This window comes from Cricetulus griseus, chromosome 6, assembly GCF_003668045.3.
Source record: "Cricetulus griseus strain 17A/GY chromosome 6, alternate assembly CriGri-PICRH-1.0, whole genome shotgun sequence".
NCBI classification, from domain to species: Eukaryota; Metazoa; Chordata; class Mammalia; order Rodentia; family Cricetidae; genus Cricetulus; species Cricetulus griseus.
Window position 1 is genome coordinate 154,217,408 of NC_048599.1, and position 15,451 is coordinate 154,232,858.

The 15,451-nt window shown below is 50.7% G+C and overlaps 1 protein-coding gene across 5 annotated transcripts in view; it reads right to left on the reverse strand.

Moving 5' to 3' along the window:
- The window catches only part of Trpm4 (transient receptor potential cation channel subfamily M member 4), a 27,229-nt gene continuing 11,778 nt past the window's right edge, over window positions 1–15,451 (reverse strand). For 2 of the 5 annotated variants that reach the window (XM_035446382.1, XM_035446384.1), the window contains 16 exons: window positions 14,153–14,265; window positions 13,401–13,745; window positions 13,134–13,268; window positions 12,265–12,394; window positions 12,036–12,181; window positions 10,838–10,950; window positions 10,369–10,446; window positions 6,446–6,862; window positions 4,244–4,409; window positions 3,801–3,975; window positions 3,513–3,690; window positions 1,925–2,121; window positions 1,608–1,740; window positions 1,398–1,470; window positions 1,207–1,312; window positions 1–312 (listed from right to left, as the gene is read on the reverse strand). In XM_035446382.1, the coding sequence (XP_035302273.1) occupies window positions 308–312; window positions 1,207–1,312; window positions 1,398–1,470; window positions 1,608–1,740; window positions 1,925–2,121; window positions 3,513–3,690; window positions 3,801–3,975; window positions 4,244–4,409; window positions 6,446–6,862; window positions 10,369–10,446; window positions 10,838–10,950; window positions 12,036–12,181; window positions 12,265–12,394; window positions 13,134–13,268; window positions 13,401–13,745; window positions 14,153–14,265 (2,510 nt within the window). In that variant the 3' untranslated portion in view covers window positions 1–307. Of the gene's footprint in view, window positions 313–1,206; window positions 1,313–1,397; window positions 1,471–1,607; window positions 1,741–1,924; window positions 2,122–3,512; window positions 3,691–3,777; window positions 3,976–4,243; window positions 4,410–6,445; window positions 6,863–10,368; window positions 10,447–10,837; window positions 10,951–12,035; window positions 12,182–12,264; window positions 12,395–13,133; window positions 13,269–13,400; window positions 13,746–14,152; window positions 14,266–15,451 lie in introns of those variants that run through there. The other 3 variants (XM_027420648.2, XR_004770493.1, XM_035446383.1) reach the window with 3 other exon arrangements.

Here is a 15,451-nt window from a genome sequence, read left to right on the forward strand (position 1 = left end):
TATGATCCCTGTCAAATGGTTTTATTTTCCCCATTGTGGAGAAGCTGACAATAGGGTCTGTGGTCCCTGCAGCCCCAGGACCCTCTGGCAGGGCCCAGCGTTGCCAGCTCAGAGTTTGATCCACCCAAGGTGGGGCTGCCTCTGGGAGGAGCCAGGCCTGCTGCGGTTCCTATGGAGACACTCTGAGGTTGTTGGGACAGTAACCCACAAGCATAGGCCTGTGGTGAGGATAAGGCCAACGTTGTGTAGGTTGAGGCAGGAATGAACTCTCCATGGATGCAAATACCTAGAAATCCACCAGGAACATTCAGTCTAGAAAAAACAGAGGATACAGCAGGTGATGAGCAGGGAAAGGCAGAGCAGCAAAAAGAAGACACAGCTGGGGAGACACTCAGTTGGCCATGTGCTAGGAAGCAAGCATGAGACTCTGAGTTCAGATTCTTCCATGGTTAGCTTTCACTGGCCAATTGACACAGCCTAGAGTCATTTGAGAGGAAAGCCACAATTAAGGGATTGTATAGATCAAATTGGCCGTTGAGCATGTCTGTTGGGTCTGTCTTGATTGCTAATTGGTGTAGGAGGGCCCAGCCCACTGTGGGCAGTACTATTTCCTGGGGTGAGGAATCCTGAAGAGTGTAAGGAAGCTAACTAGCTACACCAAAGCCTTTGTTACTTTGTGGTGTCTGCTGTGTTTCTCTGGCTGTGACTCTCTGGATAGAGTTAACTCTGCATGTCTACCTTCCAGTTCTGCCTCCTTCACGGATGGGTTGTGACCTGGAAGTGGAAGCCAAGTGAGTCCTTCATCTCCTAAGTTGCTTTTGGTTGGAGTGTTTTATCACACCAAGAAATGTGAAACCAGAACAAGCACAATGTGCCCATGTAAAAAGAGGCTAGAGGGTGAGCACAGCACCCACTCCAAAACCCAGGGGAGCCGGGCAGACGCAGACTCATCTCCCAGAGCTCACTGGCCAGCTGAGCTATCTGACTGGAGAACTTTGGGCCCAAAGAGAGATCCTATCTCAAAGAATAAGGTGGAGAGAAAGAGGAAGGTATCAGACATCCAGCTCCAGCCTCCACATGCTCAAGCCAGCTACACACATCTACACACAAGCAGAGTGAACAGAGCTTTCAGAAGACCAGGCAAGGGACCAGGGACAACGGGAGAGCACAGAGCTAAGTCTTGCAGAAGCCCAGGACCACACTGACCTTTGGACCCAGGTGGGCTTGGAGGGGGCGGACCCCCTGGAGGCAGCAAGGCAGAGCTGCTAAGGGCCTCGGCCACCCAACTGAGGACTTGAGTACAGTGTTGGACCTGGGAAGAAAGAGGTGTTTCAGGGAATAGGGAACCAGGTGGTGTCCTCCCTGCCAGTCCCTCTCGGCCACGCCCAAGTCCTCACCTCTCTCTCCAGCCCCTTCAGACGTCGCTCATACTCTCTAATCTGTCCCAACTGCTTCAGTGCAGTGTCCACCCTAGAAAGAGACCATCAGAGCCCTGGTCCAGCCGACCTGCAGAAGCCACGCCTCCTGAAGCCCATCCTTGCATCCTCCCAGCTGAAGTCACAGCATCCCACCCGGGGAATCCTGCCCAACCCAGGCCCCTGCCTCACTTCTGAGACGTGCGTTTCAGACGCTCGGAGTCACTGTCTCGCTTGTCACGAGCTTGTGCCAATAAGAAGTTCTCTTTGTGCACAGACTCCCAAGTGAGCAGCTTGCGCTCAGCTTCCTTAGAGAGATAGACACCTGCAGGGTCAAGTCCGGGAGTCGACGGGCTGGCCTACCTGGGGCCTCGCCCCTCCCCCAGAGCCACCAAACTCTTCAGCCCCCGCCCCCATGGGTGCAGACCATGACCCCCATCTGAGCACTTGTCTGTCTTCCCTTCCCCCTCCCCAGTCCTGCCCCCTTGCAGACCAAGCTCCATTCTCACGGAAGTGCTCGAAGGCTGGGGAGGCGGGCAAGTGAGCCCTACGACACCTGTGCAGCCACCTGATGAGGAGGCGCACATGAGAGATGATAATAAGGGGCGGGGCCAGCGCAGGCCGAGAGTGGAATTCCCGGATGAGGCTGTAGCGTTGTGCCTTCCAGTAGAGGTCGCTGTTGTCTTGTACTTTGCTGAAAGTGTAGCTGTTGAGACCAGAGACCAAAGATCAATGGAGGATCAATATTGGAGGCCAATAGAGGACGTTGATCAGAGGATTCGGTTATCAGTCAAGATAAAGCAGTCAGGGGCTGCAGAAATGGCTCAGCTCCTGCAGAGGATCCAGGTTCAGTTCCCAGCACTCATGAGTTGGCTCACAGCTGTCTTAACTCCCATTCCAAAAGATCCAGTGCCCTCTTCTGGTCTTTGCTTCACTACGCTCATGTGTTGTGCATACATACATGCTGGCAAACATTCCTACACTCATAATAAAAATAAAGTTTTTGTCTGGTTTACAAAGAGAGTTCCAGGACAGCCAGCACTGTTACACAGAGAAACTCTGTCTCGGAAAAACAAAACAAAACAAAACAAACAAACAAAAACTAAATAAATAGATAAGGTTTTTGTATGCAAGTGTCTGTGGAGACCAGAAAAGGGTGTAAGATCCCTTGTAAGTTGAGCTCCAGCCATTCGTCCTATGTGGGTGCTGGGGTCACTGATCCTCATGACTGATCTCCAAGTGTTTATTTAATGTACAGGTGTGTGTGTGTGTGTGTGTGTGTGTGTGTGTGTGTGTGTGTGTGTGTGCATGTTGTTTGGATAACCTCGATGTCATTCTCAGGATGCTGTGTACCTTTGAAGCCCACCTGGTTCTAACAAGGACCTTAAGCCCAGTGTCTCTAATGAACTCTCTTGAATAGACACAAACAATACAGTTGGGCCTCACACTGCAAACAAAGGTAATTCCAAATGGGGCAGTGATCTACAAACTAGAGCTCAAACCCCAAACTCTTAGCAGAAAACCCAGAAGTCCATCTCCAGAATACGGACTGTCAACAGACACTCATATGGGACAGCAAGAGCATAGGCCACAAAAAAACAAAACTTAGGCTAGAGAGACAGCTCAGCTAAGGTTAGGAGCCCTGGCTGCTCTTGCAGGGGACCCAAATTCAGTTCCCAGCATCCACACAGTTGCTCACAACTGCCTATAACTCCAGTTCCAGAAGATCTAATGCCCTCTTCTGACCTCTGTAGGCACTGCACACATGGTGCATACACATACATACAGGCATAATAAAATAAACTACAAGAAACAAAACAATAATTCAATAAAGTGGACCTCATCAAAATTAAAAGCATTTAGTGCATGGCAGCCCATGCATGTGACCCCAACACTGGGGGAGGGGGCAGGGGCAGGATCACCCTAAATTCCAAGACCAGCCTGGGTTACCGAGTGAGAACCTGCCTCAGCATGCCAAAACAGCAGCAACAAGTCCAAGTAAGACACCAGTCTGGCCAGCACTGGGTGAAAGTCAGGACATGAGATATATTGAACAGTCTCAAGCTGGAAAAGCTGGGGTGGCAAGGCCAGGCACACCTGAACATGGCGATGAGCAGATTGAGTAGCAGAATGTTGGCCACCAGCAGGAAGACGACCAGGAGCAACACCACCAGCCAGTTGGCATACTGCGACACACAGAAGCCCGAGACGCGCCCTTCTGGGTAAGCCCAGGAGCCCTGCTCTTCAGAGCAGTTACCTGGATTCATGAGGGTCACTGCAGGGGGATAGCAGGTGTGAGGCAGAAACTGGGGAAGGGGAAGAGACTGGGAGACAGACACAGTCAGAGAGAGGGAACACAGACCTGACTGGAGAGCCCTTCCCTACCGTCCATTTCCTCCTGGGGAATTTGACCAAAGATCTGCAGATAGGGACGGTAGAAGACACGACGAAGGATACTCGGTAGGTTTCGGTCCCGGGGCCTCAGGATCCCCTCTGTGGCCACCCCATAAGCCACAAGCCATACGCAGAGAAAGAAGAGGAAGAAGAATACATCCTTCATCTGGAAGCAGAGGAAGATGGGGCTGAGTGTGTCCCTGTCTTTTCCTCCTGGCTGCACCCCTCCCCACTCCCTGGCTACGCTTCTTGCCTTAGACACTCAGCATCTTCAGAGGCCTGCCTCTTGCTGCCCTGCCCATCTCAAAAGCCTACCTCTCCCTGGCCACACCTGGCACCCCCTATTCACAGACCTCTCCAGTCACTTAAAGGCAAAGCCCACCTCATCTCTACAGTCTCTCACACCACACCCTGTCCCTCCTCCTCAGCCTTACCATCTTGCTCACGATGACAATCTTGGGCCCTAGCTGTTTGTTCACTGTGAAGATATGCAGCAGCCGCAGTGTGAAGATCATGAAGTCGAGGCAGAGGACTGTATGTCCCAAGTCATACAGCCCAGGGGTCAGCCTGAGGAGACAGTCACACAGCCCAGGGGTCAGCCTGAGAAGTCAAGTCACACAGCCCAGGGGTCAGCCTGAGGAGTCAAGTCACACAGCCCAGGGGTCAGCCTGAGGAGTCAAGTCACACAGCCCAGGGGTCAGCCTGAGGAGTCAAGTCACACAGCCCAGGGGTCAGACTGAGGAGTCAAGTCACACAGCCCAGGGGTCAGCCTGAGGAGTCAAGTCACACAGCCCAGGGGTCAGCCTGAGGAGTCAGTCACACAGCCCAGCGGTCAGCCTGAGGAGTCAAGTCACACAGCCCAGGGGTCAGCCTGAGGAGTCAGTCACACAGCCCAGCGGTCAGACTGAGGAGCCCAGGGGTCAGCCTGAGGAGTCAGCCACACAGCTCAGATCAGGGATGTCTCCTCAGATAAGGCAGAGGCCACACCGGGCAGAAACAGGGAACTTCTGAGCACCTGCCTTTCTCTGGTCTCAGTATAATGACAGATGATCCCCTAAGAATCATGTTAGGAGCTTGCCCTGCCATGTGCCTGCCATCCTAGCACTGGGGAGGCTGAGACAGAAAGATATTTGGGAGCTCCAGGCAGGCATGTTATAAAAGACCAGTATTAGCTCAGGACCCTTAAGATCAAGTTCTCACACAAAGGGGATTTATGTGAGACAGTGGGACAGGGGGCAGGCAATAAGAGACAAAGTCAGGAGACAGAGGATGAGGAAAAAGGCAAAGGAACAAGGGAGGTGGGCAGAGATACTTGTCCCTCTGAATAGAAAGGAGACAGACATGGGACATGGGCAAATGGCAGTTTATAAAGGTAAAGGAGAACCCCGTGTTAGGATGAGGTGTTTAATTTTAATTAGGCATATTAATTAGGTGAGCCAAAGAGGGCTTCTGACTGCTGGACATTGGTAGTCAGCCTCAGGAGGACAAACAAGGGAATAGGCCTTAGTGGTTAGCTTTAGGAATGTAGTCTAATGGTTTTTAGCAAGGCAGCAGGAATGGAGGACAAGGGCAAGCCTGCCAGAGGCACATGCTAGAGTTGACTAGTGTGTTTCACCTGGTCTATATAGGAGTTCTACACCAGCCTGGGCTACAGAGTGAGACCCTGTCTCGAAAAAGGGGGGGAGGACCCCTAAAATATGGAGTGGTCAGAGGCCCATAAGTGAGCAATTTGCAGGAGTCAGGCTGACAAAGGTTATAAATCTGATTTGATTGACAGTTCCATGGTACAAAATGCCAGGTATTGCCTAGCATGTCCTCATGCGGGGGGGGGGGGGGGGGGCCTCAAAGCTCCTTCTGTCGGGCAGACAGGCATATGGGTGAAGCTGTTTAGACAGAAATGTAGCCACTCCACCTGCCCTTCCACCCACCCCTTCTACACCAGGGATGTAAACTTGTATTTATTTATTTATTTGTTTGTTTATTTATTTATTCATTCATTTTTGGTTTTTTGAGACAGAGTTTCTCTGTGGCTTTGGAGGCTATCCTGGAACTAGCTCTTGTAGACCAGGCTGGTCTCGAACTGACAGAGATCCACCTGCCTCTGCCTCCTGAGTGCTGGGACTAAAGGCATGCACCACCTATGCTCGGCTAAACTTTTATCTTTTGCAACAATAAAAATTAGAAATAGAAATAACCCAAGTGTCCATCTGGACACTTACAGGATGGGTCATCATTTAGGCTGGAGGTGACGATGTTCCACCCTTGACACTGGCTCTCCTGTCCCCAGCAGGACCTTGGCCCTGTTTTCTCAGATAAAACATTACACAGAATAAAGCCTGGGACAAAGAGACAAATCAGTTTGCTAAACTCACTGATCTCCCTCTCCCTTTGAATAAATCATTCTTACCAGGTACTCTGTTTCACCTTCACACTACCTCTTAGTGTGGCAGGCGAGGAATGCTTCGGTAAAGTGGGGCAGCTGTCTATCACGGGGGGGGGGGGCTGGCGAGGGGGGGGAAAATAAACCTAGGACCTTGAAAATGTTAGGTAGGTACTCTACCACTGAGCCACAGCGGCACCCTTCAATGGGGGATTCTCGGCAGGGGCCAGGGCCAAGGCCAGAGCAGCTCACTCACCTGCAGCCGACGCCTAGCAGGAAGCAGGTGAGTGCCAGCAGGTCGCACTGGTTCCAGCTGTCGGAGAGGTAGAGGTGCAGCCGGTGGCGCAGAGGAACTTTGCCGGGCCCAGGTCCCCCGCTGGCCAGGCTACCCCAGCCACCGCCCAGGCCCTGGCGCAGCTCTTCGCACAGCAGCGTGAAGACCCAGAAGTACAGCAGCAGCTCAAAGACACCGGGTGTTCCGGGCTGGAAATCCACCAGCAACACACGCGCAAACAGCAGCAAGAATAGCAGGTAACTGATCACGTTGCCCAGGAAGGCGGTCACTGGGGAGCCCCAGAAGTGCGACCAGCGCTTGGCGCAGCCACCAAAGCAGCGGGCACGTACTGGCCGCCGTCGCCTTTCCAGGGCCACCTTTGCTGAAGGCTCCGAAGGCCTGCAAGAGAGCGATCCTCAGTGACCCCTGAGCTTGGACTGGCTTCCCAACTTGCACCTCCACATAGTACCACTTCACACTCTGCACACATGAAGACACAGGCACACCCAGCACATTGGAGACTGAGACAGGAGGATTGCCTTCAATTTGAGTCCAGCCTGGTAAAGAGTGAGGAAGAAGGGAACCTAAAGCATGGTATAGGGACTCATGCCTGCCATCCTTACACTTTGGAGTCTGAGACCAGAGGAGTGCCATGTGAAGAAACAAAACAAACACCAAAGAAAAACAAATAACCAAGAAAAGAACAAAAACAAAAATTGAGCATAAGCCAGGTGTGGCATCGACCAACTTTTACCCCAGCAGAGGCAGGCAGATCTCTGTGAATTGAGGCCAGTGCTGTATCTACCTAGTCAGTTCCAAGCCAGACAGGGCTATGTAGAGAAACCTGTCTCAAAAACAAACAAAAGCACTGACCTGTTTTTAAAAAATTGAGCAAAAGGAAACTAGCCTGGAAGACGCAAAGAGGACAAAGTCAGCAAGAAAACACCATACAGGGTCAGTGCACAGGGAAGCTTGCAGAACATGCAAACCTACAGATAAAGTCAGCAGGTGAGCTCTCAGGTGTCTAGGGCTGGGGGCAAGAAAGTGACAGCTGAAGGGACTGAAGTCCTATACTAGAAGTCTATTTAAATTAACTGGGCTGGAGAGACAGCTCAGTGGTTAAGAGCACCAGCTGTTCTTCCAGAAGACCTGGGTTCAATTTCCAGCACCCACATAGCAGCTCACAGCTGTCTATAAGTCTATTTCCAGGGGACCTGACATCCCCACACATACATGCAGGTAAAACACCTACACACACACACACACACACACACACACACACACACACACACACACACACACACATATATATATATATATATATATATATATGAGGAGGCCATTGAGAAGAGGCCCCTGTGTGTTTAACATTTGGTTTCCTAGAGATCTGTGGGCACAGGGACCTTTGTGTGGCCTTGAGTGCAGACAGGTCATTCTAAACTACTCAATACATCACACAGCATTGTCACCTAATCTTAGGAATTAATCCATGATCCAAGAAAAGGCTTCGTAAATATAAGCATCCCACAGGCTTAATCACATTAAATTGATCCCCGGGGTAGAAGGAGAGAACCGGCTTCTACAAGTTGTCCTCTGAACTCCACACTCATGCTGTGGCATGCGCCCTTCCCCTCCCCCCCCAAAAAAAACCCACACATACACAAATTAAAAAACGGAAATGTGACTTAGAGGAAACTTAAGGGGCTGGAGAATCGGCTCAACGATTCCAAGCACAGGCTGCTGTTCCAGAGACCAAGTTTGGCTCTGTACCTGCGCTAACCTGGAAGGATGCTGTCTGCAGGGGCCTCAGAGATTGTGCAGAACTTGGATGTTACTATCAGATAGCCTAATTCCTACTAAGTATCTTTAACCCCTTGTCTCTGGTGTCAGATCTAATATTCCAATAGTCAGATACAAATTTGCCATGTATTAACTTCATAAAGCCCTACTCTCCACCAATAGACAGCTAAGAATGCTGCGAGGTGGCACCTGAGCCATGGCTTAGGCTCTTCTGCCTGCCCTCCCCATCACTTGATGGCTTTTTTTTTTTTTTAAGACAGGTTTTCTCTGTGGAGCTTTGTAGACCAGGCTGGCCTTGAACTCACAGAGATCTGCCTGCCTCTGCCTCCTGAGTGCTGGGATTAAAGGTGTGTGCCACCACTGCCCCCGGCTTACTTAATGACTTTTTGTTTGTTGGGTTTTCTTTTGTTGTTTTTTCAAAGCAGGGTTTCTTCCTTCATTTCTTTCTCTGTCTCTCTGTGTCTCTGTCTCTGTCTCTGTCTCTTTCTTTTTTGTTGTTTTTGTCTGTGTAACCACCCTGGCTGTCCTGGAACTTGCTTTGTAGACCAGGCTGCCCTGGAACTCACCTGCCTCTGCCTCCTGGGTGCTGAGTTTAAAGAAACCCAGCCAAGATAGGGTTTCTGTGTAGCCATGGCTGTCCTGAAACTCGATCCATAAAACCATGTTTTTTATTTTAATGCCTTTGTTTTGTTACTATAAAAACTCCACGAACCTATTCTCACGTTGGAACATAGAACTATTAGCTCAGTGTTCCCAGGCTTAGGACATTCCTATCTGGCTCTAGAATAAGCTATCTCTGATTCCATTTGAGGTGACAGCTGTAGGGGGTTGATTGTTTATTTTGGGGTGTGGGTGGGTGGGTGGGTGTTGACAATTCCCAGCACCAACATGGAAGCCCAGAACCTGTATAACTCCAGTTCCAGGGGATCCAACGCCCTCTTCTGGCCTCAGAGGGCAACTGCATTCACATGAATATACCCCACAAATCCATACATAGACACATAATTAAAAATGAAATGAAATCTTTTAAGGTGTTTAAAGTGTTAACCTAGCACAGCCTGCCAGTCTCCTGTCTTGGAGTCCTCCCCAGCCCCAGGGAGTCTGAGTCACCTGAAGGAGTGGGAGAAGCCCTCCCAGAGCAACACTCCAAATCCTCCAAGTGTGTCCTAGCTCAGAAACACTTTTCCTTTCCCATGTTCTTTGTCTGTCTGTTTGTTTCTTTGGATATATGCCAGAGCCCAGCCATGCTTTCCTTGGTGCTTCTCACTTTTTTTCCAGAGTGCTGCCCACCATCTCGCCACCATGCTGAGGGGTGCCAACCCCATGGCGTAGGGGTTCCTTCCTCTCCTCCTCTTCCCAGTACTTTCTAAAAAAATTGCTTTTATTAACCAAACTAAGAACCGGGGCAGGTGGCAATCAGAGGTCTTCCTTGATGGCAACTCGGCTCCACAGTGTGTCGGGCAGAGCCCAGGGATGCTTCTGCCCCTGCCTCCCAGTACTAGTGCAGACATGCACAGCCACACCTAGATTTCTATTACAGGTGCTGGGAATCTGAGCTCAGTTCCTCATGTGTGTGCAGCAGGACTGCATTGGCTGTCTCCTCCCTATTTTGTTTTGTTTTTGTAGGTTTTGTGTTGTTTGTTTGGCTGGGATGGAACCCGGGACCTTGAATAGACTAGACAAGTACTCAGCCTACATATACTGAGCCTGTGATGTCTGGCCTTCATGGAGAGCCAGACAGAGGTGCACACCTTTAGTCTCTGCACTGGGGAGGCAGGGGCAGGCAGATCTCTGTAAGTTCCAGGCCAGCCTGGTCTTCAAAGAGAGTTCCAGGACAGCTAGGACTACACAGAGAAACCCCGTCTCAAAAATCCAGCAACAAAAATTGTTTCTCTCCCTTCACCATGGAATCTGGTCACTGAACTCAGGTCCTTTGTGTGGAAAGTGCCATCTCACAAAGTCAGTCCTTGAGCATCTTCAGTGGCGCATTGAAGCCATCCTCTCCTAGCTCTCCCTGCAGCCTTGCTTCAGTGCCTGACGGCAAGTGGCAGCTGATGCAATCCCACAGTGGCACCCTCACCCCACAGTGCTGAGGTATCACTCACCCAATAGGACCTGCTCCATTGATGCTACTATCCATGTCGAAGTCAGGGTTCTTCTGTGTGGACTCCTCCTCTGACTTCCTGCCATAGGGGGCAGGACACAGAGTGAAAGATAGGAAGGTTCTTGAGAAAGACCCAAACTTATTTTATTTTATTGGTTTTTCGAGACAGGGTTTCTCTGTGGCTTTGGAGGCTGTCCTGAAACTCACTCTGTAGACCAGGCTGGCCTTGAACTCACAGAGATCCGCCTGCCTCTGCCTCCCAAGTGCTAGGAATAACTGTGTGCCACCACTGCCTGGCGACCCAAACTTATTTTACCACAAACAGTGTAGATATTAGATGAGTTGCCCTCCTGTAGAGCCATGCCTAAAAACTAGAGAAATTGCCTATAGAGATACTACAGAAGCCATCCAACAACCCTCACCTTCCAAAACATTCCCTCCAGAGAAGCCCCAGACCCTAGGCGACTGACCTGAAGGTGATGAGGTTGGTGTAGATGAGAGGAGGGCAGAAGAAGGCGAGAAGCAGGGCCCAGATGGGCGTGGTGCTGTCCATGTCCCCCCACCACTTCTGTGTCAGCAGGGACTGTGGGGTGTGCAATGCTCGAGCTTGAATCTCCACACAGCACCCAACCCCATACTCTGACAAGGGCTGAGTCACACTGCCAGGGCACAAAGCAAGCTTCCATATGGGGGTGTCAATGGTTAAGAGTTTGGGGGACAGTGGTCAAAGGCAAACTCTTCAGGTTTAGCCAGTACAATGGAACAGACAACTTTTTTCCCCTAGATTTTGAGAGAGGGTTTTTCTATGTAGCCCTGCCTGTCCTAGAACTCACTCTATAATGTAGTGTCTATTGTCTGGAGACCAGGCTGGCCTCAAATTCACAGAGCTCCACCTGCCTCTGCCTCCTGAGTGCTGGGATTAAAGGTGTGCAATACCATTGTCCAACCAGCAAATGTATATAGGTGTTTTGCCTGCATGTATGTCTGTGCACCATTGGGATGGCTAAGGTTATGCTTTATTATAAAACAAAAATGCTTTGAATTTGGCTTGAAAATTGTGGTAGTGGTACTAGTCTTGCCCAGTGGGATTAACACTATGGGCATGGTGGCCAGATAGGTAAGAAGAGGGCACCCGATCCCATAGAACTGGAGTTACAGATGGTTGTGAGCTGCCCTATGGGTAATAGGAATCGAACTTGGGCCTCTGCAAGAGCAGCCAGTAACCTTAACTAGTGAACCATTTCTCCAAGCCCAGAGCAGCCAACTCTTATTGACATTATAGGGCAGATGCTATGTCAAGCACTTTGCAGGGACCAGATCACTTAACCCAGAGACTGAATGCTAGTGTTTTCTCCTCTTTTTTTTTTTTTTTTTTTAATTTCTTCGAGACAGGGTTTCTCTGTGGCTTTAGAGGCTTCCCTGGAACTAGCTCTTGTAGACCAGGCTGGCCTTGAACTCACAGAGATCTGCCTGCCTCTGCCTCCGGAGTGCTGGGATTAAAGGCGTGCGCCACCAACGCCCAGCGGTAATTTTGCTTCTGTTATGGATCATAATGAAAATGTGCAGGGCCTGTGAAAGGGTTGTCTGACCTCCACAGGGCTGTCTGAGAACCACTGTTGTAGGAACACTCCAGGAATGGTATCCATGGTGTCTGAGTCACACACTCACCTGTACCCCATCCTGGGCAAAGAATGAACGAGCATCAGCCTGCATGGCCAGCTGAAGGCAGGTGGCCTCTCCCCACAGGGGACATCGTCGAAGAAGCAGGCGGGCAGCTCGTTCCTCACTGTTGTGGTAACACTCTCCAAAGAGGTCTGGGGACAAGGGTACAGGTGAGGACGAAGAACAGGGTGGAGAAGTGGCCTTTGCATACCCACAATGTCCTTCCCACACACACCCACACTCATGCCCTCAAACTTGGCAGCCAGGTCCTTCCGCCGTGAAGCCTCCTCAGCCTCCCACTCTAAACGAGCCATCACTCGGAGGAGGAGACATGCCCCAAGAGCAGAGGCCACTGAGTTGGAGCCCTGGAGAGACAGAGAGAGAGCACCCAGACAAGCCATTAGCAGGGTCGCCAAAATCGCACTCAAAGACACAGTGGAGCTTGGGAGCACTGGGGGCCAGTTTCGTGGGCAGTGAGTTCAGTCTTGGAAGATAGACAAGTTCTGGAAGTAGATAATGGATGGATACAATGTTATTACTCTTCTTAAAAAAAAAAAAATTCAGGGGGTTGAAGAAATGGATCAGCTGTGAAGAGCAGTGACTGCACTCACACAGAAGCTCACAACTGTCTGTGACTCCAGTTCGAGGGGACCTGACACCCTCACACAGACATACAAGCAGGCAAAACACCAATGCACATGAAATAAATACATTATTTTTAAAAAAAATTCAGTGTGGGGTTGTATATCAGGTGGAATTCATGAGGTTGAGGCAGGAGACTCACAGGGTCAGCCCAGCCTGGGTTACACAGAAAAACTCTGTCTCAGCAAGATAAAACTAGGGGTAGGGATGTGCCCAGTGAGTAGGGTGCCTGCCTGGCTCCACAAAGCCTTCTCAACACCACATGAGTCAGGGACATGGGTACATGTTCAAGACCACTCTTGGCTAATATCAAGTTCAATGCCAGCCTGGGCTATTCATACCCTGACTCAAAATGACAAAAGAGAAAGACTAAGAATAGAGTGCTGTTTGGGTGAGGTCAGAGGTCAGAGCAGCCTACATGTCTCTAAGGCCAAGGATTCCAGAACGAGGGTCCGCATTTACCTTCTCCCAGAAATAAATGGCCATCTGGGCTCGGTTCAACAACAACGCCCAAATAAGCAGGTCACTCCAGGGGGCTTGCTCGAAGTTGGTATCCATTGAAGATTGCATGGTGGCCCAATCCAGAAGCAGGTGGGCCTGAAAGCAAAGAGAAGCCAAACCCGCCCTGTACCTGGGCCAGCCAGATCCTCTCAGACACTGCCCTTCCTCATCTTATTACACCGTCTTTCCGAAGCCGCAACATGCACCCTCCGCCTCCATGGTCCTTACATTCTCTCTGCAGTCCTGGCCCAGCTGGGAGTCTCGGATATTCCTGGCAGGGTATCTCGGTGCGCATGTTTCTCCCAACAACGTCCTTAGAACTTGCCCCACATTAGGAGGCCGGAGCTCTGTAGCCCCATCTTTTATAGGTAGTGCTTTGCCACCACCACAATGTGATGCCTGGTCCAGAAGACTGCGGATGAGTGAGTTAGGGGACACTGCACTGTACAGCTGGGCCAGGCGCTGGGGGGTCAGGAAGTGTCCCAGGCTAAGGCCATGGGAGATGAGCAAGCGCACAAACTCAGGCCGGTCGTTGAGCAGCGCGTCCATGAGAGAGGCCTCCAGGTGGAAGGACTGTGTGGGGGAAGGGCGCAGTGAAAAGCCGACACAGACCCGTCAGGGGAACTCACGTGCCACAGTGAAGCATGATGGGAGCAGAGCAGAGGGATTGTGAGTGGATGGGTAGATGGGTGGACAGAGGAGCGGATGGGTGGATGGATGGCTGGAGGGTGGGAGGGGGAGAGTAAATTAAGTTATTGGTGAGTGGATGGACAGCATGGATGGATGGATGGATAAACAAAGGATGAAGGATGCATGGATGGGTATAAAGGGAGACAAGGATTGAGTCAGGGACAGAGGAACAGAGATGAGTTGAGGAAGGCTGGGTAGATCATAATGGAAGACAGGTGATCAAGAAGTCAGCCAGAAAAGAAAGTGAAGCCTGATGCAGGGTCTTCAGTCCCTGGGTCCTGACTCCTCACCCGCCATTGGATGTCCCCGCGGAAAAGTTCACTTTGGGCAATGTCCACGCGGTTCCAAGCCACAGCCAAACGCAGCTCATCCAGGTATGCTGAGGCCTCAGAGCTCCCACAGGCTGGAAGGATGAGAGGGGAAGGGTGGGGGAAGTCGCAGTGACCCACTTGACAGCAGTGTTAACAATGACAAGAAGTGGTTCCAAATGGTGGCTATCTTCGGGACAACAGTGTCTCCTAAGGTTGATGGATGGGCCAACAGAGCTCCAAAGAGGAGCAGGGCCACACAACTTTTCTATTCCATTTTGAAAAACAAAAATACATCAAGAGTGGAATTATAACCATTCTGTCATCTCTTGTTCTTTTTCCAAAGTATCAAGAGAAAGAAAGCAAATGGTTGATAAAACCTTGCTTGTCCATGGGTAGGTGGGTGGGTGGATGGGTGGGTGGATGGGTGGATAAAGACATTAGTGTGAGATGATGGTATGGATAGGTTGGAAGAAGGGATTGGCAAGTGGATGGATGGAAGAAGAGTTTGTGGATCACCAAATGTATGTCCCCTTAAAAATTTCCCTATACCTTTACTTGGCATCATTTATCTCAAGAGTCTCCTGCCCTTACCCTTCCTGCTCACCCTGCTCCACACCATCTTTCTTGAGGTCAACTTACTCAGAGAGGCAGAACCCCAGGATCCACCCCTCATGTCCCACAGGCCATCAGGCCCTGAGCCATCATGCCATGCCTTCCATCCAGTTCCCATGGCCACAGCACATTTCAAGTGCCATATCCATGCTCAGTGTCACTGCAGTCTCATGGTCTCAACGCCCCTAGTCAGGCTGCCCTTCCTGCACACGAGGGCCTCTCTAACATAGACTGGTCTTGGTGCCCCCACCACTGCTTCTCAGGTTAAAGTCCTGACCTGCAACTCCTCCACTGGTAGGACCTATGCCCCTTGCTTCTCTTGACTGCAACACTCTCTGCCATTTATAGGCTATCAGGCATCTCTTGCCTTCTCAGAAATATCCCATGCTAGAGACTACATCACAGACCTAAATCCTCAGCCACAGAAAGCCACTAGCTGAGGGACTAGTGCAAGTTATTTTCCTCCCTCTGAGCCTTATCCAGCTGCAGTGGCCACATCAGCCTCTTCAGCCAGCTACCTCACAAACCACACCCACTAGCACATCTTTCAGAGTGGTGAGATTTAAGATGAATGGAAAGATTAATAAGAGCCAGGTGTTGGTGGCACATGCCTTTATTCCCAGCACTTGGGAGAGAAAGGCAAACTCTGTGAGTTTGAGACCAGCC